The 26,067-nt window shown below is 45.0% G+C and overlaps 1 protein-coding gene across 1 annotated transcript in view; it reads left to right on the forward strand.

Annotated features, from left to right (window-relative positions):
* Positions 1-10,830: 10,830 nt before the first annotated feature.
* KCND1 (potassium voltage-gated channel subfamily D member 1) overlaps positions 10,831-26,067 on the forward strand; it is a 66,344-nt gene continuing 51,107 nt past the window's right edge. Inside the window, exons 1-2 of the mRNA XM_042449505.1 lie at positions 10,831-11,071; positions 12,255-14,091. Of these exons, the coding sequence (XP_042305439.1) occupies positions 12,977-14,091 (1,115 nt within the window). The 5' untranslated portion in view covers positions 10,831-11,071; positions 12,255-12,976. The remainder of the gene's footprint in view (positions 11,072-12,254; positions 14,092-26,067) is intronic.

Raw genomic sequence — 26,067 nt, forward strand, 5'->3', positions numbered from 1 at the left:
AAACTACAAGATCTTCCTATAGACAGAAGTGGTACAACCCTCTCTGCTTCTTCATTCTGCATGTTGTGTAAGCTGAGCCAAAGGTCATCAGCTAAGCACCATAACCACATCTTTTGTAAGCAAACTGCATAAATTCACCATGAATTTGATTCAACCTTAGCTCTGTATGGAGATGCCTGATTCAGAGCATCACCTCTCTTCTTAAGACCAAACCACCTTGTTGATCCTAAATCACACTGCCTATGTACTGAGATCTGTAGTCCTAGTTGGTATCTGACTCTAGCATTTATTCAAGGACAACAATCCTGTATTCTGGATTAGCACCTTTCTAACCTTGATGGGGCTACCTTCTCTGACTCAGCCAGCATCTCCTAATAGCTGTTGTTGTTATGGCAGTGTTGGTTGTTTCTCCTCTTTTCCTTTCTTATTTTTTTGGGAGGGGGGAGGGTTGCCTTTGGTTGTATGCCAGCCTTGGAATTGGGAGGGTGGGGTTGGCTTCTGGCCAGTGTAATGAACAGCTCTTAGCCAGAACCTGTATTGATTGCTGCTAAGTGCTGGTTGTTCCCTCATTGCTGATTCAGAGGTTGATTCATGCTGGAATGTCCAGCTCTAGAGGAGGGATGGGGGGGGGGATCAGTTGGGGAAGGCCGCTGCTGTTGCTAGAATGGCTAGTGATGTAGCCCATCGGCTGGGCTTCTTAAGGAGTTCCCCAGCTCAAGTGGAAGCTAATGAATCAGACAGTCCAGAGGAAAATCCTAGGCCAGTGTTCAAAGGGAGAGAGCATACAAACAAAGTAGGCGTTTGGAGGATTAATTCGAGATCACTGGCCATCTCTGAATTGGACAGCTCCCTTAATCAAAGTGGCCTCCAGATATTTGGGAGCTTATACTTCACACAGCCCTTTACACTGGCCATGTACCATAGAGCTAATAGGAAGTTTGGCTTAAAACATCTGTAAGGACCAAGGTCCTCTCTGCCCCACCTTGGCCTAGCTTAGCAAAAGCTACAAGAAGAATTCTGAGGCCAGTTATGTTTTCTGAAACGCAAGAAATGCATTTCCATGGCCAATGATATGTAATGGCTTTTGTCATGAGTGTGTTGCTTTCTCAGTTGGTTGGTGTATTCACATCATTTATTGTTGTGCCTTTGGTTTTGCTTACTCTCACACTTCATGGTAGATTTTCTAGTCTTAAAGCAGCAGAAAGCACCCATTCTTTCATGCATATTATTTGTCTCACACGTCCGCTGCACAATGCGATTGTCAGTCATAAAGGCTGTGTACTTGTTGAATCATTATTTTTTACAGCTTTTAAAAATTAAAATGATGACGAGGGTGATAAGAACACACAAGACATCATCTTCTAATGCATACATTCTAAATTTGAACTTAGGCAAACAAACAGTATGATCAAATATGATCCTGAAGCTTATAATTCCAAAATGTGACAAAACACATTTCTAAGTACCCTTTTGAGACACTTTATTCTCTCTTGCATTTGTACAGTCAGTAATTTCCCTCAAATAGCAACCTCCACATCCCAAATCTTTTCTTAAAATGAATCTGACAAGGGAGAGGCGATACTCTTCGTTGGATATGATGCAGTAAAATTTTTGGCTGCTGTCAGCAAATTAATAATCATCTTTAAATCAGACATTTCTACACAGCTTTTAAATAACTCGAAAGCACCTTTAGCAGATCCATTAGTATTTTATACTCTTTTAAAATCTCAATATGACGCTAAATCAAAGAGCAGTATGATTTAATTTTCATACAATAATAAAATAAGACTGACTATATGCACATTATTTTATTAACTGCCAAATCATTCCTGTTTTTTGAGTGGGGGCTTTTGGGAAGGGGTTCCACCTATATCTTTTAACAGAGCCAGACATATGCAAATGCAAAATGCAAAAAGGAAAAACAATATAATTTTTTCCATGTTAGTTGTATTATAGCTGTAGCAGAAACGTTCCATCTCCTTAGTTTCTCCATGTTTTGCCACCCATAGGTACAAGAGATCTCACAGAATGAAAGCTGGCAAGCCAAGTATATTTGGTTGTTGCAAGATGGGATCCGAAGGAACTAGTAGTGATGATTTAGTGCACCAAGACAGGTGGTTTGGCACAAAATCCTTTATTTGGGGCTCTCATGATTTATAGGTAGACTGGAACATTCGATGGCTGTGTCCTTGTTTAGTGGACAGAATTCAGATGATCCACATATATTTTTTTCTGCTTAGGCTGAACATCAGCAAAGTCATAGTAGTGGTTGCTGGTGGCAGCAAAAAGGGAGGGTGTGACGGTTTTGTTCCTGTACTTGGACCAACAGCATGTTATGCAGAAATCAAGCAAGTAAAGCTTTACTGTGTGACTTTTCCCTCATTCATGCCCGGAAAAGCTTCACCTGCTGAATTCACCTGCCAGAAGAGATTCGACAGCTCACTACGCTGTCTGAATTTAAAACAGCATTAAAGACCAGTCTCTTCCAGCAGGCCTATCCAGATGGTTTTTAAACTGTACATTTTAAAAAATGAATTTCTAAATGGGGATTGTGTTAATGTGTACGTGGCTTGTTTGTTCTTTTAAAGTGATGTCTGTTTTGAATGGATGTTGTGTATTTTTTAGTCTGTTGTCATTCCCAGCTTTGATCCATGGGGAGAGGCAGGTAAGAGTTAATAATAATAATAATAATAATAATAATAATAATAATAATAATGTGTCAACTTTCTATTCAGTTGCTGAAAAAGTGTAAGAGTCTTCAGAGGCAGGAAAGAAGGCAGCAATCTTATGTGTTGCTTGAGTTTTGACCCCAAGGAGTCAATAGAAATGTGGATACATTATGAAGAAAATTGTTTGGATATGTCTGCCAAAGTGGCTCACGCAGGGGAACTCTTGGCCCTCCAGCTGTGTGGACTTCTGCTTCCAGAAGCCTCAGCCAATACGGCCAATGGCAAGGTATTAGAGGCAGGGAGTTCTAGTTCAATCATCCCGAGGGTTCCTCCGTCCTTCTCCTGCAGACCTGTTTCTAGACTGCAAGTAGGGCTTCATAAATATCTTGGTGCTTTAGAGGAAAGTTGAAGATGGAACTTTGCTATACTGTATTAGGGAGACAAGGCACAGTCCCTGTATTAGGGAGGCGTTGGCTACAGGAATAGATGTGCTATTCTCTGGAGTTTTTGCCTGGGGCAAAATAATTATATAACTTGTCTGAACTGAATATATCTGAAACATTAAAATGCAGGGCTGGCTTTGCAATTAGGTTGAGGTAGATACCTTAGGCAGCAGATCTGTGGGTGACCTTCCCTTTGCCCCTCAAGCTATTCTTCCACTTTGGGTGCAGTAGTGGGCAACCTTAGACCCTGAGGCCAAATCTGGCCCTTCTGATGTCCTAATCTAGCATTCTGGGATTCCCCAGGTGGATTCCTTTCACATTGTACAGTTATGGTACTTCGATCCCACTTTAACTAATCTATGGCTTTATTTTATTGTTATGCCATTTATTATAGCACACCTTTCTTGAGGAAGCAATAGAACTCCCTAGCAGTGAATTCTGAATACCTCATGAAACTACAGATCCCAGGTTTTCACAGGCTGGAACCATGGTAATTAAAGTGGGGTTACACAAAGCATGAAGGAGATGCAAAACATTGCTTTGTTTCCCAAATTTTGTATTTGAGATATCCTCCAGATAACATCAGGAACGTATAGTATCCTTACTCCTATGTTTATGAAAACCTTGTAACGCACAGCTTGTTTCTCATAGAAACTTATTTGCAATCTGGGTTTATAATTTTTTTTAAAAAACTACAGATTTTGATGCTGGTTATCCTGAGAACTTGATACTATTATCCTCACTAAAGAATTGCAGGGTTGTTGCAATTATTGTATTTGTTTTATCACATGTTAATGCAGTTTTGAACATATCTCATTTTTCCTGAGAGATTTTCTTCCTTGTGCCAAATTCTTATCTCTTCTGACCCAAAGGCGCCACGATACATAAATAAGAATAAATTGTGTAAGTTTCCGTGTTACTTGGCTCCTGATAAAGATTTTGTGGAAAGCTGGAAATGGGTTCGGTGACCATCATTGAACTTGGTCTTAGCTAAATTAAATGGATGCATTCCAGATCTATTTGTTAACTGGCACATAAGTAACCAAGGTATTTTCATATAGACATCTTATGAATATGTTCTGAAACTGTTCTTTACAATTCTGGGCTTCATGTGTTTGTATGTTAGAAAAATGTGACACTTCTAATTTTGTTGTTGATGTTGTTGTTGTTGTTGTTGTATGCCTTCAAGTCATTTCTGACTTTTGGCAACCCTAAGGTTTTCTTGGCAGAATTTCTCAGAGAGGTTTTTCCTTTGCCTTCCTCTAATGTTGAGAGAGGATGACTTGCCCAAGGCCACCCAGTAGGTTTCCATGGCTGAGCAGGGATTCAAACTCTGGTCTCCAGAGTCGTAATCCAATGTTACCCAAAAAGGTGGAGTGGGCGACTGGGGGTCCTGTGTCAGTATCTCCTTAAATGCTGGAGGAATTGCATTCCTCAGAGGAGGCCTACAAGAGATTGAGTAACCAATAGGACCTTTCCATTTGTGTATATTAGTACAGTACTAACTTCTGGAAGACTCCAAGGTTAATTAAATAATAATGTTTTATTTAGAAATTTGCAAGAGAGCACATATACAGTGCCATTTCAATCTGAAATGCCATATAAGGCTAACAGACATGGAGGTATGGAAATTGGATAGCAGAGACTTAGGGTTGTAGAGAGGGTGATATTCACCAGTCCTATGGTGGACGCGGTGGCTTGGAGGTTAAAATACTGACTCTGATGAGCACAAATTCAGCAAATCGGCAGTTTGAAATCCAAGCGCCGCACAACAGAGTGAGCTCCCATCCCTAGTCCAGCTTCTGATAACCTAGCGGTTCAAAAGCATGTAAAAGTACAAGTGGATAAATAGGTACCGCTTCAGTGGGAAGGTAACAGTGTTCCATGCAGTCATGCTGGCCACATGATAACAGAGTCATCTTTGGCAACGCTGGCTCCCACGGCTAAGTAACAGAGATAAGCAGACATGACTAGACAATCATGTCAAAAGGGAAACCCTTAGCTTTATTGTTATAGAAGCATAGAAAGCGGGGTGTGGCTCGGACAGTGTCCGAGGGCAATACCGGAATAGGCAGCTCTGGACAGAGCTCCAGTGGTTGCTCACCTCAATCACAATCTGGATATGTGTGGGGTGGATATTTATACCCTACCTGGTATAAGAAGTACTTAACATTTTCACACAAAGTACAAAGAGTTTGAGTGCCTTCTCATATGATTGACAGAATGGCGCAATTTTGGTTGATGGTCTTAACATTGGATTACAGTGATTAGAGCTAGGACAACCCCTCTCCCAAAATGGATGGATAAGGAAGTTTTCTAGGAACACAGCAGTGGGGAGGTAAGAGGTATGGATTTGCTTGCCTTAGTGCAATGGGACCTCTTTGGTCTCCAGTGCAAGAGGATATGTGAACAGCCTGGAGGCATGGCAGAGCAAACATATGGCAGTTTATCTCCCCCACCTTCCCAGAGCCCCTAATGCCCTTGCCCACCCCCACCCCAAAAGTCTAAAATAGCTGGAAGAGACATTACATCAGGTCCAGCACAGCAAAATGTGTGTGTTTCCCCTTTGAGGAGGTGGAGCAGATAAAATAGCCTCACCACCTCACAGTTGCCCACCCCTGATATAGTTAGATCTTTAGCACCTTGAGGGCCTCAGCTTCCTACTGTTTTAAACAGACAAGATTTTTTGGGGCTTTTAAGAACTATGTAAATGGCAGAAATCAACAGGTAATTTTTGCCCCCATGCTGAGAGTGAAAAGTCTGCCTGTTGATTCCTAGCTGTCCGGCAGGTGTCAAATGTGTAACGTGATTCCTTCTGTCAACCTGAATTATTTCTACAGTGTGGATGCAACCTCTATTGGAAGCAGAGGAGAGGATACGCAGCTAGCAGCACTCAGTTCCTTGCATGATTATTTATGCATAATAATAATAATAATAATAATAATAATAAATTTTATTTGTACTTCCTGCCTCTTCCTGCAGATCGAGGTGGGATTACAGCAAAGAATAAAAACCACAATACAATACAAAATACAATATTACCTAAAAATACAGTCAGTAAAACAACAATATTACTACCAATCATAAAAAGGCCAAATTGTTGTCAATTTATATCCCGCCTCTCTGCCCATGACAATTGAGGCAGTTTATATATTAAAAAATACATACAATGCAGTCAGGGAGATGCTGAACTTGAGGACTGGACAAAAATGAAGAAGGGTGTCTTTTCCTCCTCTTTTGCGGAAGAAGAGAGCGCGCGTGGTATAGTGGTTTGAGTGTTGGTAACTCTGAAGACCAAGATTCAAATCCCCGCTAAGCCATAAAACTCCGCTGTGTGACATTGGACAAGTATTATTCTCTCAGCCTCGGAGGAGGGCAATGGTGGCAACCCCACTCTGATGAAACTTGCCAAGAAAACCACACTTTAGGGTTGTTATAAACTGGAAAGAACTTGAAGGCACACAACAACAAAACAGCAAAGCTAAACCATAAGCTCTGAAGGTGGCGTGGGTGAGTCTTCTTGGCCCACAAGGAGGGAAGAAGTGGCCAGGGTGACCAAAGATCCCCCTTTTCCAGGACATGTCCTGGGAAAGGAGGGCATCTAGTCAACATGGACAAGATGGACTTTTTGGCATCATGCAGTTCTCTATGCAAGGTGACTAGATTTCTTAACTGCAAAGAAGGACAAGGTAGGATATTACAAAATAAAAGCTAAAAACACCAATATAAATATAAATTCATTTCATATGGTTTATTTACAGCTATATTACACACACTGTGTTTTATTATGGGCCCAACTGTATTTTTCGGATGAATCTTTCTTAATTAAAATGAACTCTGAACAAGATAAAGGCTTAATGCTGAAACTAAGGGGGAAAAACCTTTCAACATTTGTGTGGTGTCCTTAAGCAGTCCATTGCTGTCCTTTCCCCCTGATTAAAAAAACGTGCCCAAGCTCAGGGTGCGAGTTTTGTCTGCTCTTAGGGAAAAAGAATCCATCCTATCCCCTTATTTGCAGAAAGTACAGGCTGCCAAGCAGACACATTTCTTGAAGGGGAACACAGGAAACATGATGCTACTTAATGGGCTTCTTAGTCATGCTCAAAATGGAGGACGTTTTGGAATTCTTCCTGGAAAGCAGGTTGAAATGGAGGACATGTTGTGGAAAAGGAAGACTTCTGGTCACCGTGTCTCTGAACCACATGGTTTACAGTCTGGAGTGCTGCCCCTCTTGCAGCTTTCCAGATAATGGATCTTTTTCCTGCTGTAACTTAACCCATCATCCCCAAGGCCTCCAACTGAGCTGCTGGCTCTTGTCCCTGATTCTTACAATGGCCACCACTTCTTCTTGAACTGACGTCTAGTTCATACAGTCAGGAAAACTGAGTGGTAATCCTTACACTAAAGGCATCAGATTCTGTCTGATCTTGGAAGCTAAGCAGGTATAGCTCTGATTTGTACTTGGATGGAAGACCACCAAGGAATACCAGGTGCTGTTGGCTACATTTCAGAGATAGGGACTGGGAAAACCTCCTCTGAGCATTATTTACCTAAGAAAACCCTCTGAAATTCAAGGGGTTGTCATAAGTTCACAGCTAACTTGAAGGCTCATACACACATGCTGCTTTGAGCTTCAAGTGGAAAGGGGAAAGTGCATGATTTAATGCTCTCCTCCATGAATGGACAGAGTCAGCCCCACATACACTCAAAGAAAACATGCAGTGGGCAAAGGGATTCTTGCTATTTGTGTGTGTGTGTGTGTGTGTGTATGAGAGAGAGAGAGAGAGAGAGAGAGATTTTCTCTTGTCATTCCACTCATGTAGTATTTAGAAATGCAGCCCTCCTTGTTCTCTCAAAGTATTAAGTGTACAGTCCAAATAAAGTGTTACCACTTGAATCATCTGGTTGTACAAACTCACCCAAAGTGTAATATGGGGAGGTCCCTAAAACTGTTGGGTGAAAAATCCATCACCCTGAGTTTAATGCATTCTCATTGGTTTTGGAAATGTAGTCCGTGCCAATAGCCAAACTCTAGCCTTGGTTTTATGATACCCATGGCAAGAGGAAAGTCAGGTTCTTCATAGACATACTCTTCTCTTTTTAAAAAATCAATTTCTGTTCCCAAATGCCACATCTGGATTACTTTTGTGCTACTTGCCATACTGTGGATCACCCACAATCTTTGAGGGTGCACTTATACTGTTCTTTGTTTCAAGTTCCATGTTTGTGTGAAAATTCAAAACACATCCAAATTGCTCAGATGAATAAAGACACAAGGCCTTCTAATCAGACAAGAACGGATCGCTGTTGGGTCAGTCGCAGTTAAATGTGTCTCTTCGAAACCTAGCCATTTGTGATGAGATGTTGGACTCTTTGTTAAAAAGGAACTAAATGGTTTCCAGGTTGGTAGAACTGCATGAAAAGCAATTCCACCAAAGGAAGAACTTCCTGAGAGAAAGAGCTGTTTGACAGCAGAATATACTGCTTTGGAGAGTAGTAGAGTCTCCTTCTTTGAAGGTTTTTTTAAACAAGAGATTTTGATGATGTATTCCTGCATGGCAAGGGGTGGGACTGGATGACCCTTGTGGGTTCTTCCAACTCTAGGATTCTATGAATAAAGGTGGAATTCAAAGATATAGCCAATATAGTCTGTAGAATCAGTCTGTAGAGAGATCTTGTAGCACCTTTGGGACTTATTGAAAAAAAGAAGTTGGCAGCATGAGGTTTCCTAGGCTTCAGTCTACTTGTATCTGAGGAAGTAGACTGAAGTCTACAAAAGCTCATGCTGCCAACTATGTAGGTCTCTCTACATATGAATAAAAGTGTTCCAGTTCTTGTAGGACCATAGAAGCAGCCCATGTCTTGAAATGCAACTTTCCTTCACACAGAGAGGTGGTAATAAGGGAACAACTTTCCTGCCAGTCCTTTTATTTTATTTAGCTTGCTGCTTTGTATCAGCCAAAGGCATCCGGGTTGTTCCTGGTTTTGAAGGCAGCAGTCCTAGAAGTTGTGGGTTTCACGGTGATGCAGATGTTCAAATCCATGTTGCTGGTGAGTTGAGAGAACTGGGGCGCATCAGCCACGATGATGTCCCCCTTCTTGGGACAGGGGCTGTGTCCATTTCTTTCTTTCTCCTTTTTGGCAACTGGCCCTCTCTGCTGTGTGATGTTCATTGGTGGTGATAGAGTATTGATTGATTTTGTTTGCAGAGAGCTATTTCTGTCAGGAGGCCCTCAGAGAAACATGCATCAATTAAAAAACATCAGACCAACAAAGCAGCACACTATAAAATCATAAAAAGGTCCCCACGACCATCAAAAATAATGTGTCCTTTCATTCTCACATGTTAATTCATATTGTTCTTTAAGATCATGATGACTCTGGGACAGGACATACGTTTGGGGTTATTGCATTTTGGGCTAGTTGAAACTGTGAATAAAGAAGCAACATTTTAAAATATCTATCTATCTATTGGTCAGTCTGTCGCAGGGTGACCAGATGTCCTAACCGCAAAGGAGGACAGGTCACCACAAAATGGAGGATATTTTTGTGAGTTTTTTGGGCCATGTGGCCATGCTCTAGAAGAGCTTGTTTCTGATGCTCCTCTGGGCATTTGGAGGTCCTCCAGTGCGATTCAATGCCCAACCTCTTGGCTGATGTTGACCACTGAGTTGGGCTGGAGGACCCAAATGTTCCTAGAGAGGTGTCCTCTTAGGTTGAAAGAAAAAAGAATTGGTGTTTATTTTTAAACTTGTGGTTGGGGGGGTGTCCTGTGCCCCTAACCCCAGAAAATATGGAGACCATACCTGCTTCTTAGTCTTGCTGCAAATGGAGGGCCTATTGGGGATTCCTCCTGGAGGAGAGAAGGCTGAAATGGAGGCAAAGGAGGAGCTATAGTCACTCAGGCCTGTCTGATGAGAAACTCCCTGCAAGTGGAAAAGTAGCCTGTCAGGGAGGAAGGGAAGCCCAGCCTAGTCACAGGCAGGGGAGCCCCAAATCTGCAGAGAGGATGCTCTGGGAGGGAGAGCCGGAGGAGGAGGAGGAGGAGAAGGGGGGAAAGGGGGGCAGGAGAACCTCCTTACCCTTCTCTAAGCCCCAGGGGCACCCCATTTGAAAGCCTCTTCTCTGCTCCCCAGATCCAAGGCATTTAGCCACACACACATCACCCCCACCCAGCCCCCTCCTCCTCCTCCCCCTCCCCCCCCCCCCTTTTTGCTTTCCCCAGCCCTGCTGCCTTCCTCCTTAGCCTTCTTCCCTGGAGAAGCCCTGTTTTTCCTTGCCTGCGGATCCCATTCTGCTTGCCTGCCTCCTTCCCTTTCTGGCGATCTTGCTCCTCTCTCTCCTGCATCCCTTTGCTTTCCATCTCTCCCTCCCTCCTGCTCTCTCTCTCTCTCTCTCTCTCTGCACCTTTTCTTCTTCCCGCCTTCTTCCTCAGGGGCTGCATCCGCACTGCAGGGATAACCCACTTTGACACCGCTTGAAGTGCCATGGCTCCATGCTGCTCTGGAATTCTGGGGATGGTCATTGGGGGGGGGGGGGGGGGCAGAGCCAAGCCCTGCATCCTGTTGCACTCCTCCCTCGGTGCCTGCCTCGCTCTCTCTTTCTCTTGCCAGGATCCTCCTGCGATGCAGCCCCTGGCGCCTGCCAACCCCTCCCTCCCTCCCTGCCTGCCTCCTCCTGGTTGCAGAGCTCTCTTACACATCGCCCCACACTCCACACACGCCACGCGCCAGCGCCAGGGCAAGGCGAGGAGCAGCAGGAGGGCGAGCCATGAGGATCGGGGGCCCCGGGCGCCACGGGAGACCCCTCGGCCGACCCTGCCCCGCCTGGAGCCTCCGCAGACCCCGGGGGCCCAGCCCACCCCAAGGGACAGCAGCAGCCCTCCCGCTGCCACCGCCGCCAACGAGGGACAACAGCCCCAGGACGCAGCCAGCATCGCCCGGGAAGAGCTCCGCAAAGGTCTCCTCCTCCCTCGCCTTCCCTGCCACACACCTGCCCTTTCCACCTCTTCATTTCTTTCCCTTCTTCCTTCCTCCCTCCCTTCTCCTCTTCTTTACCTCCTTCCCTCTTCCTTCTTTCTTCTTTAACTCCTTCCCCTTCCTTCTTTCCTTCGTTATTCCTCCCTTCCTCTTTACCTCCTTCCTAATTTTTTCCTCCTTCCCCCTCCCTCCCTCCCTCCCTCCCTTCCTTCCTCTTTACCTTCTTCCCCATTTCCTTCGTTCCTTCCTTCCTTCTTCTTTACCTCCTCCCCTTCCTTCTTTTTTATTCCTTTATTCCTTCCTTCCTTCTTCTTTATCCCTTCCTTCCTTTCTTCCTTTCCCAGTTCTCCTCCTTTCCATCTCAGAGGTGGGGTGGGTGAGTGTTGTTCCTCCTTGTTTTGAGAGCCTGGTTCTTGATGCCTGCCCTGCCTGTGCCAATAGGTGCCTTCTCCCCCTCCCTCCCTCCCTCCCTCCCTCCAAGGGAAGACCTTCCTGGGCAATCTGGGGCCCAAAGGGTTAATGGGAAAGTTTCCTCATCCTTTGGATGCTGGATGCCCCTCTTTCTTTGGGGCTGTTTTGCCTTCTTATCTGCAGGAGGGGGAAACCTTCTCCTCCCCTGAATGGCTTTAAACAACAAGCTGCTCATTGGCTTTGGCCAGTTCTTTCATGACCAAATCTCTGCTTTCCACAGCTCAGATGCAAAATGGTTAACAGTCACCATCCTGAAAGGAGTCCCCTGTGACTCCTGTCCCACCTGAAGCAAGTCCTCCTTGCTTTTCCAGCAGCCCACAGTTCCCTAAAGCCTATCTGGGGAAAGGGATGATGACCCTGGGAGAGTTCATTCCCAGCTGCCCTCCCGGATCCCAAGTCTTGCAGGAATCGTGAGTCCCATGATCCCGCCCTGCTTATAGGTCTTGCTTTCCTTCCAGAAATGGAGCCAGGAGCTCTCACTCCCATGCTGTAAGGTTACTCAGATTATATTATTCCATACGCTGTTTCTCATCTTCTGCTTTAGAAATTTAGCTAGTTTATAACTTCAGAACTGCGGCATTTGTCCCTACAATTGCAGCCTTGTTGCATGCTGTTGTCTGTCTCTCATAGTTCTCTCTCACTCACTCTCTCTGTGTTTATCTCTCTTTTCCTTCTCCTTCTCATTACTACAGCAGTGTGTGATCTTCCCTTGTAAAAGTGACCAGATCAACTGAGTCCCTTTTCTCCTCCTTCCCCATTGTATCTTCCCATCTGTTCTCTTGCTGTATCTCTCCCACTGGGAATGAAGACTCTGAGGAGGATGTACAGCCGAGGAATACAGCAAGATACTCTTGAAGATCTCCGGAGAAGACTCTCCATTCCTCTTCATGTTGCACAGAACCACCACATGGACTGATCTGCCTGGCAATGGCGGGACTATGAAGAGCACCACTCATATCTGCATTATCTTCTTTCGACCTCTGCCTACAACCTTTACAATTTATCATAGTATTTTCAGGGCAATATCTTAATTAACTTGAATAAAAAGATGGATGTTTTTTGACTGGGAGACCTCTAGTTACATCTGGACTTGTTGAAAAACACTTGGATATTATGGTACTGGGAAGGGTGGGTTGGATGGGATAAAAGCATCCTTCCTCATTGGGATAACATTTGCGTATCCCTGGATTTTCATGCCTGAGGCAGAACTAGGTTGGATAGCCATGTCCCTATTGGGGCCCTCTGAGCCGTTGATTCTTGGTTACAACTGAGCAAAACAACAGATAAAGTCTTCCAAGGCATCCTTCCTTTGGACAATCCTTGTTTGCTGAAAAGTCTTGTGCCAGTTGGGAACACAGTTGGGTTTTGATGGTGACGGCATCTTTATAAAAGTTCTCTACCAACTCTTTGCAAGATGGCTGCAGGAGTGGCAGCGTGGCTGCCTTTTGCCCGAGCGGCGGCCGTGGGCTGGCTCCCACTGGCCAAGAAGCCAATGCCCAAGCCTCCTCCAGACAAGAAACGCCGCACCGATGAGATTTTGGTGGTCAACGTCAGTGGGAAACGCTTCCAGACTTGGAAGAATACCTTGGACCGTTATCCGGATACCCTGCTGGGCAGCTCGGAGAAAGAATTCTTCTATGATGAAGACAGCACGGAGTACTTCTTTGATCGCGACCCGGAGATGTTCCGCCACATCCTCAACTTCTATCGCACAGGCAGGCTCCACTACCCCCGCCATGAGTGTATCCAGGCCTTCGATGAAGAGCTGTCCTTCTATGGCATCATCCCGGAGCTCATCGGTGACTGCTGCTTGGAGGAGTACCGGGACCGCAAAAAAGAGAATGCGGAACGGCTTGCGGAGGATGAAGAGGCTGAGATTGCCACCGACACGGGTTTGCCGCCAGACAGCACGTTCCGCCAACGGCTCTGGAGAGCATTTGAGAATCCACACACCAGCACTATGGCTCTAGTCTTCTATTATGTGACCGGGTTTTTCATCGCTGTCTCGGTCATTGCCAATGTGGTGGAAACCATTCCATGCCGGCCACCTCCCGGGAGGAAGAGGAATCAACCCTGTGGAGAACGGTTCCCCAATGCTTTCTTCTGCATGGACACTGCCTGTGTCCTCATCTTCACCTTTGAGTATCTCATGAGGCTCTTTGCGGCCCCAAGCCGATTCAAGTTCATGAAGAGCGTGATGAGCATCATCGATGTGGTGGCCATCATGCCCTACTACATTGGACTCGTGATGCCAGAAAATGAAAATGTCAGCGGGGCCTTTGTAACGCTGAGAGTCTTCCGGGTTTTCCGTATCTTCAAGTTCTCCCGCCACTCTCAAGGACTGAGGATCCTGGGCTACACCCTCAAGAGCTGTGCCTCAGAGCTGGGCTTCCTCCTCTTCTCCCTCACCATGGCCATCATCATCTTTGCCACTGTTATGTTCTATGCTGAGAAGGGCACTAAGGAGACCAACTTCACCAGCATCCCTGCTGCCTTCTGGTACACAATCGTCACTATGACCACACTTGGGTGAGTTGTGCACATCCGCAACGTGCTCCCAAGAGGCTGGGCCTCTGCTCCCAACACCATCACCCAAGTCTCCTTTGCTCTGCTCCCTGGGAGGACTTCTCTAACCACTTTTCCTTAAAGGACCTGATTTCTAGATTCCTCTATGGCCACTCTGGTTTCCCCCATATTGAAAGTACCCTGATGCAAACTTGCCCTAAAAGTTGTTTTTTTTTTTTAATTCTATATAGCTGTGGGGTATGGTGGGGACTCCTTGACCCTTTAGATGTTTGGGGCTTCAATTCCCAGAAGTCACTCAGTATGGACCGGTAATAGATTGTGGGAATTGTAGTCCAGCAAACATCGGGGGCGGAGGGGGGGACTCTCTGCTCTCTGTTTTTCATGAAATGTTGGGATTTTGTCTTGTTTTCAACTGGAAATCATATCCAAGTAGTCATGCCTTGAAACCACACATGGGCAAAAAGGACCATGCTCAAATGTGCCAGAGGTATCCCTTTCTGTCTCCCTAGGTTGATTTTAAATGCAAGTCTCCTGAAAACTGGCCCTGCTTATCTTTTTCCCAGACTCACAACTTCCACAAAGTGAGGGAAGCAGAGTGCCAGTACCAAAGAGGAGAGTGGCCTTGCCCCCTGATATCTGGATGGTTCCGAAAGCTTTTTGTAGTATTGTCTTGAAAGGAGCAAGGCAAAACATGTTGGGAGTCTTGAGGCAAGGTATAAAGACACCCAGAAGGAAGATGGTGAGGATCTGAGTGGGGCCTGTTGGTTTCAGGAGTTACAATTATAAAAGAGGATGGAGGGAACAGGGGAGGGAGAAAGAAGATGGCAAAGTTAAGGTTTTCATTAAGGTGTGTGGGAAGGTATGGAACTTTTTTTTTTGTCTAGTATGAGTGAGAACTTTACCCTGCATTTCCCAGAATCACATCTCCTCCAGTGAACTGCTCAGATCTCATTTTTGGAAGGCATTCTGAAATGCTTAGACTGCAAGCATTTGCTGCGTAATTTTGTAGCACTATGTTCAGCTTTTTTCCTCTGAAATGCTGAATTCAGAAATAGTAATTTTAGGAGTGCATCATCATGCTGAAAATCAAAATCTCTTTGTGTGTGTGCACACATACACATATCTGATCTTCATAAATTGGTATGGGAATTCTGGTGTTTGAAAATCTTGGCTGTCGTGCGGGGTTTGTTTTCTTGGACCAAATTATTGCCTCTCATTTTGTTTGAATTCTGTTGGATGTCATCCATGGCATCAGGACAAGAGTAGAAAATATGGTAGCTCAATAGATTTCTACATAATGTTTCAGTTCCAGAATACAGTAGGGTTATCCTCTCCCCCTCCCCACTACATAAGGTTACTATAAGTTGTTGCAGTTGCTGGTATCATCATTTATATTTATTAATTGATTTGATTTGATTTATATCCCACTTTTCTCCCAGAACTGGGACCCAAGGAGGCTCACTGCTGATTTAAAATAGCTACAAATAAAAGCACAATCAATTACAGTCTTAAAACACAATTAAACCACCTGGAGTATTAAAAGACAGATAAGGTTAAGAACTGCATAAAAAGCACAATCATTAGAAAATAGAAAAATTTGAAAGCAGTCCACCTAACTATTGAAAACCTGACTGTGAACAGGGAGTCCTTTGCCTCCAGGCACTTTGTCGGTTGTCTTTGCCCCCAAAAATCTACATTACAGTATTAATGTAGACAATCTGAGGAAACAGCAGAAAGAGTGGAGCAAAATTAATAAGGGATTAAGTTAGGACTGGAAGAATGCTGTAGAAGTAGTGGTGTTTTAGGCTCCTGGTCAGTTTCTGGAAGGGTTTGTTAGAAGCCTTGGGCTCTGCCCCCTGGGATTATTAGCAAAGAGCCTCTGTGTTTCTCATCTATTAATAATCATAATTTGTGGCGTCCATTTCTGCAGGGCCTGAAAATGGATTCCCAGATGCACCTGGATGTTTTATGGTCAGGGTGCTGTGGTGCTCAGGGTTGCATCAAAGTTGGCAAGATTTAAAATCTATCTGAGGAAGGTTATGAAAGTGTACTAACAGTATGGAAGGCTTTGAGTTCCGTTTGTTTCGTTCCCTTCCTTTCGAGGATAGAGTGCATGATGGGTTCTCCATTTTATCCTTTCAACAACTCTGTGAGGTAGATTTAGCCTGAATGAGCACAGCTGGCCCTTCAAAAAGTTGCAGTGGTAGCTGTGTTGGCAATAAAACCCCAAATCCATGGTGATATCATCAAAAGGCACAAAAAGCATTGTGCCAGATATGGAAACAGTCTGTCTTCTTCATCAGGCAAAGATGATAATTAAGCTGGCCCAAAGTGAGCCTTCCAATACTGTATGCAGGGTTTCAAGCTCAGATTTGCTCCACTAGAGACCAATATTCTCAGCATGATGAGCCACGTTGGCTTGAAAGGGACTCAGTGCTGGTTCAGGGCAGTCAGGTGGAAAATGTGCGTGGGGAAAATGTGGAAAATGTGTGTGTTGACCAAAAGAGAAAGGATATATGACTCCAGGTTATAGTAAGATTTAGCATGTCCCTTTCTGTCTCTAGGTGAGAAAAAAAAGAGGTACTAGATTATAGAAAGTAACAGTTGGGGCCTGTCGATCAGGTTGCCACATCAAACCTGCTATATGCTGGAAATTTTTACCACCCAGACCACTACCCCCACCCACCTACTCACAAGGCAGCACTTAACACCCCCCTTCACCTTACCAATCACATCCCCTGAGCTACCAGGCTCCTGTCTCAGGATCCAGAGGCCTAGCAACTCTGTGGGTATCATTTCCTTTCCTCATTCTTTACCATTGCTCTAGCCACTTGTAACTCTATAGGGCGGTTGTGAATTTGCCTCCTTTTGCTCCTTTGGGTCAGCCTTGAACCTTCCTGAAGAGCCATGAGGAACAAACAAAACTATACCTGGGCCTATACCTGGACATTGTGTTGAGACAAGTGGACATGGCACCAAGGACTGCAGGCTAGGAGGCCCAGCAGTGATGCAGTGTAGTCTGCACACATTTTTGTTAGACGATTTAACTGAAAAGTCTGCATGTGATGTTATGTGGCTATGCTGGAGTCTCATGTAGATTTCAAGCTTGGTTCTGCCTCTACATACTGATGGGCTGCTATTCACCTGCATATCTCCAGGTGTCCTGAATTCTTTGCTGCCACTCTTAGTACTTTTTTCCATGCCATCAATTGCTTGGCATGTTTTTGTTTTGCTCAAGAGCAGCCAGTCTCTTGTCTCCCTACATAGCAGGAATGGTGAATGCAAGATCCTTCAGATATTAATGGACTGCAGCTCCCATCAGTCCTAGTCAGAATGGCTAATGAGGAGGCATGATGGCACAGTGGTTAAATGCCTGTACTACAGCCACTCACTCACAAACCACAAGGTGGTGAGTTCAATACCAGCCAGGGGCTCTGGGTTGACTCAGCCTAGCATCCTTCCGTAGGTTGCTAAAATGAGTACCCAGCTTGTTGGGGGCAATTAGCTTAGACTGTGTAAACCACTTAGTACAGTAAGCAGTATAGAAATGCATTTGCTATGATGGGAACTGCAGTCTGGGTAATACCTAGAGGACCACAGTTACTCACCCCACCTGCCATATCTCGCTATTTAGTATGAAACCTTGTCTGGCCATCCATCATCTCATTCCTCCACAATAAGGGCAGAAATCATGAGGCCTCCAGATATTGTTAGACTGCAACTCCCAAATGATCCCAGCTACCACAGCCTATCCTCTGGGAGTTGCTGTCCAACAACATCAAGAGGACCCTATAATTGCCACCCTCATTTTATAATATTAAGCTCTCTGCTGTATCGTCTGCTGTTTTTCAGCATCATTACAGAAACTAGCTAACTCCCTCGCTGCCTTACCCCATAATTTGAAGAGAAGACAGAGGGAACAATTGGGAGGAAGAGATTTAGTTGGAATCCAAGACAAATGTCAAGGAAAGAGAACTGCCACCATGGATAGTCCTTCCATGAAGAAATGGCCTCAGGTGGCAGATATTGGGAGAAGAATGCAACAGCGGGGTACTGGAACAGGGACCAGTGTTCCACACAGCCTGACCAGTTTCCTTCAAGCTAGTCTGTTTCCCTCAGGTTCAGTTACATTATCAGCAATAAATAAGACTGAACTGCTATTCGGTACTTGGAATGGAAACAAGCACCCTTGTACTTTTTTGCCTCAGTCACCAAAATATCTTGCTGTGGACAGAAGGCTCTCCAGAAGCCACTGCTTCTGACATGGTCTGCAATCCCAGATACCCAGGTTGGTTGTAGTATTCAGTAGCGAGGAAGTTTCAGTTTGTACATGGTCAGAGTCACTTTTAGAATGACTTCACTGGTGCCAGGAATGAATCCCACCCTTCCAAACAAGTGCTAGAACTATGCTTTGGCAAATACTCCCTCAGAATTAATCCTTTCAGGGACGAGGGCAAGATTTTAGCTGAGTACCAGCTGGCCTTGGTGTGCGTTATATGCCTGCCTCTGATCAGGGAATGAGTGATCATTTTCGCAGATCACTGGAGAAATGAGGAAAGTGGGGTGTTATTTATTATCTTAGCACTTGGAACTACCAGATCCTGCTTGAGGCTGAGAGTCTGGATGACAGATGAGCTGACAGAGTAGCTGGAGCTGGATTCCCATCTTTCATGCCCCAGAGATTTAGCAAACTTATGGGACAGCCGGAAATACTATAGGTCTGTAGGGCCAAAGGACATGTGTAAAAAGAAGGGAGATTTTGGCAGATGCTTTTTTCTCCTCCAATCTAGTGAGTTAGCATTGCTCTGCAGTGGTGTTTTCAACAGATAAATGGGTGCCTCTGGAGCTGAGACAAATACCAAGCTTGCGTTGGGGATATACTCTGGAAAAATGTGGGTACACAGGAAAGGAGGCAATGTCTGTGACTGAAGGCTGGGCCTTTGGATTGTCAGGAGCCTGTTTTTGGGGTGGGGGGGAGCTGAAAAACAGGTGGTGACTGGTTGGGATAGAAAGAAGAATCATCTTTCTTTTACACAGAGCCTTGTCCAAACTTAATGAGAATCCACTGGTTGCTGTAACATTTCCCTGGTGTCAGCAGCTGAGCTAGCAAGAACTCCTCTTTAGCTTTTCCTCTCTCCCCATCCTCTTTCATACCTCCCTGGCTCCCACCAGGCCACTGCCGAGAACTATAGTCCCTAGTAAATCCAAACCCTGATTCCTAACTCCTTTTCTCATTCTCTGCCAGGCTTAAATGTTGGAGCCCTGGATCTGGCATTCTACCTCTCCTATCGCCTCCTGAAGTCCAGCAGTTCCCGTTATTGGGAAGCTTAATTACCCGCCTAGTTCCCATCCGCTCAATTAAGTTTTAATAACTTGCTTGTATGTGTGCCAAGGAGGCACCCGCTGTCGGCAACTCCTTGCACCCCCCCTTCCCAGCACTGATGAGCTGCCCATGTAAATACACCCTAAAGCACATTAACAAATGACAGGCAGCTTATGTCTCCTGTGGGTCTTTCCTTTCTGCACAAAGGGGCAGAAAGGTGTCTTAGCCAGTTTCTCCCCACGGAACTGAGTCAGAAAAACGGGGGTTCTGGGAATCCTATTCTGTAACTATCCTTCTGCACCCAGAATAAAGGTTCTTCTGTTCCTCACTGCAATCTCCACTGGCTGTTCTCCAACTGCCCTCATGGAGCTCTTCCCTTGCTTTTATGCTGGGTGATTGTGGACTCGTCTTTGGCAGTTGGATACCTTTTAAGCGGCAGAATATTAACATTGGCTCACTATTACCAAGACAACCACAGCTTTAGCCTAACAGTGTTACTTCCTGCCTCTTTATCTAAGTGAGGCATTTGCCTCTCACCTGCTTCCTCTACCCTTAAACTTCCCAAATGCATCTGAGGAAGTAGACTGAAGTCTGCGAAAGCTCACGCTGCCAATTTCTTTCTTTCAGTTAATCTCAAAAGTGCTACAAGATTTTTCTACGTACTGATTTGACAGACTAACATGGATATATCTTTGAATTCTTAAACTTCCCTGTGAGTCCCTAATTCATATCCTCCAACTGTCCTGATTTGGTAGAGACATTCCCAAATAATCCTCTGTCGTCCCACTTTTTCAGCTGTTTTCAAAATGTCCTAGTTTCTCTCTGCTCCTCCCACTTTCCCCCTTTGTCCTCTACTTACTTCATTTAATGCAAACTGAGTTCAAAATGCACTAATAGTTTGCACCTAGTTGATTCCACAGGGAGGAGAGGAATGGAGAGAAGGGAGTGGATTCTTGTGCTTCCAAGTAGGCCCAAGCAAAAGCAAATACAGTGGGTCTTTGGGGTTGGTTTCCAGGACCCATTGTGGATACCAAAATCTGTGAATGCTTAAGTCCCATTATATATAAAATGGCATAATAAAATGGTGTCCCTTGTGGTAAAATAAAGGCTTACTTTTTGGATTTTTTAAAAAATATTTGCATGCCATGGGTGGTTGAATCCGGGGATGAGAATCTGTTGATATGGAGGGCCGACTGAAGCTTATCTGTTCTTCCACATTTGCTGCTTTGACCACACTTAGAAGGTTATCGCATGGGGGCAAAACCGTCCCCCGATGTGTTCTAACGAGCACGAGCGCGGGCGCGCATGGAGCGTGATGGGAACCCGATGGGAACCAGAACACTAGTTTACCGCACGGTGGAATGCCGCCGCTGCCCCCGGTGTTCCCATTGGGTTCCCGATGTGATCCAGGAGGCGACATTTCTGGGAACAGTTTCAAAGCGTTCCCAGAAATGGCGCCTCCTGGAACACATTGGGAACCTGATGGGAACGCCGGCGGCAGCGGCGGCATTCCACCATGCGGAAAACTAGCGTTCTGGTTCCATGGGTTCCCATCACGCTCCATGCGCGCCCGCGCTCGTGCTCGTTAGAACACATCGGGGGACGGTTTTGCCCCCATGCGATAACCTTCTTAGATGTTATTTGGCCATATGTGCCCCGGTTTTCATCTGTGAAATGTTGGAGGATATGCTAACAGTCACCAAATTATACCTCTCCATTTCCGCCCTTCAGCAAAATGGTAGTGTACAGTTGTAGGACTGCTGTGTAGAGTGTTTTATATCTGGGTTCAAAATCCACCATCCTTGAATCTAGAGCACGTTTGGTAGAACTTAATTTTCCTGCCAGAAAACCTGAGAGCCACCAACAGAGATTGGCACAAAAGATAAATGCCTTTAAATTTTAAAAAAAATTCCAGGTATTTGTTTTGTGTTTTGGATCTCACAGCTCTCCATACAAAAGGCAGTCTTGATTGATCCCAAGTTGCACATTTCAGTAGTATAGTTCTGGGAGACATAGGGAGCAATTCTGTGGTTGCTGTTGTTAAACAATTAGAAATAAAAAATATTTTCTGATCTACTGCAAAGCAACCAGCAGGGACATAGCCGGGGGGGGGGGGTTCTTGGGGTCCAGACCCCCCTTCCAGTAGAAAAATTAATGGTGTGTGCTGCTGCGCCACCACACTCAAGCCCCATTATAATGGTTGCACTTAGTCTGGACCCCCCCCTTCCTAAAATCCTAGCTACATCCCTGCACCCAGAGATCCAAAAGTAGATCTAGCTCTGTCTTCTGCCCACCCCTCTCTTAAGGTCACTGCACTGGATAAGTCAATGTCTCATTGTCTCTGCTCTCCATTTGTAAAAGGGGAATAGTACTGAATGACTTCACAGTATGAATGTTAACCTTTAATGCAATAAATAAGGTAAAGCACTTACGAGTGCTGCCTGCAGCCAAACAATTGGCTGGTTAATTTGAATCAATACATGACACTGATCTGCTATCTCTAGACCTTGCTGCCCATCTGCTTGCTTGCCAGGGCACTGTGTTGCTTTGCAGTGAAAGAAGTTTCCTTTCTCTCTGATCTGGCCTTTGTTCACCTCTCTCCAAGCCCTGGCTTTCGACAGACTCCCGCAATCACCCGAGGCAGCAGGTGCTAGTGAGGCACATGGATCTGTTCTAAGGTTAATTCAGGTTTTAAAGGATCTAAATAAGGTGCTCAATGAATTTGGGGCAGAGGACTCAGCAATGGAAACTAAAACCTGGCATTGATTTACAACCTCTGACATGGAAGCCAAGCCACCAGCTGCCTCTGATGGCATTCTCTTACCTGTTCTTCTTGTACTGCACAGCTGGTTGTCTCTGTTGGAGAACAAAGCAGAGCATGCCATGCAACCTGTTCTCTGGCCTTCTAAGCTAATTGGCTACCTGTCCTGTAGTGGGCACTACTCTCTCATTGCCACTGTTCAACTTCCAGTCCAGCATCTGTAGTTGCCTTGGATCCCATCCTGGCAGAAAGGCAGAGTATAAATCCAGTAAATATAAATAAATGTTCCCTGAATGTGAGTGGTGCCATCATTTTCTCTTTGGCCTCAGACAACATCTTGGGCTGTCCTTTTCACCATCACAGTTTTGACAGGTATCTGCTTTTCAACGGAGGCCACTTCTTTTTCTGCTAACTATCTTGACTCTTGCATAGTCTCCCTTAGCTGTTCAAAAGCCCTCACCCCCAAGTTCTGTCAATAGCATATAGACTTTTCTGCCCTTAGAAGAAGGGACTCGTGTGGCCTCCAGATCTTCTGGGACTGCAGCTCCCAGCAGCACTAGGCAGCACAACCAATGATAAAGAATCCTGGGCATTGAAGTCCCAACAATATGTGGAGGACTGTATGGTTGCTATGCTGCCTTAGAAAGTATAAGTTTGCAAAGTTGCTCTCTTTTCATTGGCCACCTTTCCTGTGTTCCCTTTCCTGCTCTTTCAGTCCATTGCATAATTTTCTGTCAGCCTCGTAGTATTTGGGCTTCCTAACCCCTAGTTTCTAATTTTTGGAAGACCTCTTTCTACTACATTCATCTTTCTAGTCCTCAGTCTTGCTGAGCTAGTCTGTGCCAAGGACAAAATCTCTTCACACGTGGCAATATAAATCAAAGACTGCACTGGGGAGCAGCAGTCTTCTGTGTAAACAGTCCCTTGCCTCAGAGCGCTGGCTGCATCAGCAGAGGCTGGCAGGGAAAAAGGCCTTCCTCAAGGCACAACTAGCTGTTCCTACCCCCCTCTGCCCCCATGTAGCTCCATCTCAGCCTCAAGCCATACCTTTGAACCAAAACCACACCTTAAAATTTCCCCCCTCCCTTTTCATCTGTGGCTTCTCTGCGGCAATTTTCACCTGCTGGGACACTATGTTAAGGGTGATTCCAACACTGGGCTTCCCCCAGTCCAAATGCAGACCGGTCAGCAATTCTGAACATTTTTCTCATTGCTGAGTAATTTCTCTTTATGGCCCAAGTCACTTAATGTGTAACCAAAGGGAGAGGAATGAAATAAATAAATTTCCAGGCAGTAAAGAAGCGTCAGTAGGAATTGAATTATTTATGGCAGGGTTGGGGAGAGAGAACTGGCTGCCACTGAAAATGGCATTCTGATCAAACACTTACAATGTAAAGGGCTGCCTGAGGACAGGGAATAGACTAGGAACAGACAAGGGATGAAGATGGGCAAAGGGGGAGCCCAGGAATTGTTGGGAAGGGGGGTGGGTATAGGGAAGGATGAAGTGGAACTAAAGCTACAGTTAAACCCAAAGCAGTTAACAGTGACATTTACTGTTGTGTGCCTTCAAGTTGTTTCTGACTTATGGTGACCCAAATGTAAATCTATCATGGGTTTTTCTGGGGCTGAGAGCATGTGACTTGCCCAAACTCACCCAGTGGGTTTCCATGGCCTAACGGGGCTTCGAACCCTGATCTCTAGTCTCCTGAGTCCGACACTCATACCACTACATTGTGGATCTTTAACAGCAAGGTCTCTTCCAGCTCTATGATTCTGAGTGCTATATCCTCCAACATTTGCACAGATGAAAACTGGGAAACATGTGGTCAAGCATCTTCAGAATGTAGTGAAGAGGGCGAACATTATTAATTAGAAAGAACACACTTGGTTTTCTTGTGCCTGAGCCTACTGGGAAGGGCAAGATTCTGCCCCTTCATCTCCTTTCCTCTCCTGTTGTTTATTGGGTGCAAAATACTTGAACTTAGTTTGCAGCAATTGAAGTAATTTGAAGTAAACACAGGGAAAATTGAGGAAAGGAGAGAGAAACTGGGACATTTTAAAAGCAGCTGAAAATCGGGGACAACAAAAGATTAATCAGAACTGTCCCTACTAAATTGGGATAACTGGAATGTATGAACTGACCATTCAGGTGTTGTTGGACTGCAGCTGCTGTCAGCACTCACCAGCACAAACTTTGGAAAGGGTTAATGGAAGCTGCAGTCCAACAACCTCTGGAGACCTCATAGTTGCCAGCCCCTGTGTTAAATCATGTTCATAGAGAGTGTGGCTACTGAAGCCTTTAAAAGTCAACAAACTAAAGATCCAGCCAGTTCCACCCACCTGCCAATGTGCAGAGGGTTTGTCCTGGCTCCGTTTTGGCTCTCCAGCTTCTTCCATAGATTTTTCCTCTCAGGCTTTGCCCAGCACTGGCTTTGCCCCAGAAAGCCAATATTTCTGAAATCAAAAGCTGCCCATCCAATATTGGCAGAACCCTGGTTTTTCCAGCATTTAAAAATGCAGGCATAAGATCCATTAAAACTAGACGTTACTGTATATGAAATTGTTTGGAAATAGCCAGCTACCCTACCCTAGTACTGACTGCAGCAGTATCAGCTGGCAACCCCTCCATCCCTCCCTCTTCCAGCTACCAGATTGCTCCTAAAGCCAAACAAAATGGAAATGTCCAGCTTTGGACTGGACAGAATTTATTGTCCAATTAGGACAGAAGTCACAGGTTGCATTGAAAAAGTGACCGATCCCTGCAACCTGTTTTTAGTGCTAGAGCACCCATGAATAATAAAAGATGATAGATATGTGAAGTGCATTCTCTCCCCCAGCTATCATAGAGAGTGTGGCTATGATGCACACTCTACAGTGTAGATACAAGGTGCATCTACACTGTAGAAATAATGCAGTTTGTCACCACTTTAAGTCTTGTAGCTGCATCCTATGAAGTTTTGGGGTTTGTGGTTTTACAAGGTCTTTAGCCTTCTCTGCCAAAAAGACCTGATGCCTCGCAAAACTACAAATACCAGGAGGCTGCAGGATGGGGCCATGGCAGTTGAAGTGGTATCAAACTATGTTTTCTACAGTGCGACTGGGTGACCTTGAGCACATCACATGCTCTCAGCCTCAGGGGAAGGCAATGGCAAACCTCCTATGAACAAATCTTGCCAAGAAAACCTTGTGATAGGTTTGCCTTAGGCCAGGTCACCATAAGTCGAAAATGACTTGGAGGCATACAACAACAACAGCTGGACCCACAGTTAGACTTACCTGGTGGAGAAAACCTCCTAGTCTAACTGCTGCCAGGGCTGTTCATAGTCTGTACTTATTAAATGCAAATTCTGTAACAAAATAACCCAAAATTCTTTACCACAAAAAGTAGATCTATCATTTCTATCAAACCATGTTTGTCTCCCATCACCACCTGTTTTGAATAGTATATTTTACACTTGTGAGTCATAGAGGTATTGGAGCAGTGTGGAATAGTGAAGCTTCTGATTCCTAAGTATTTTATCCAGCACCCACTGGGTTTTAGCAGAGGTGTCAGAGTAAAAACTAGAGATGTTTCCTGTCCATCTAATGGTTGCAAACACAGGAATTTCAGCAAGCGTTGCATGTCACCTAGTTGTGTGATAAGCCACACCTGCTAAAATCCTTGTTCTACACAACCATCAAAGCTACAATGAAAGCCATCTTCAGTTTTCAATATGGCAACCCAAGGTGTCAGAGATTTAACAGGCTTTGTATCCATAAGGACTAGAAACATTTATTTTGCCATGAAAGCTGAGATTCTCAGGGAAATGTACTAAGTGTTCACAACCACATTTTGTGGGTCTCCTGCATTCCCATAAAATCATGGCATGAAACACAGGCCTGACTTTGGGGACAG

This window comes from Sceloporus undulatus, chromosome 2, assembly GCF_019175285.1.
Source record: "Sceloporus undulatus isolate JIND9_A2432 ecotype Alabama chromosome 2, SceUnd_v1.1, whole genome shotgun sequence".
In the NCBI taxonomy this organism is placed as follows: Eukaryota; Metazoa; Chordata; class Lepidosauria; order Squamata; family Phrynosomatidae; genus Sceloporus; species Sceloporus undulatus.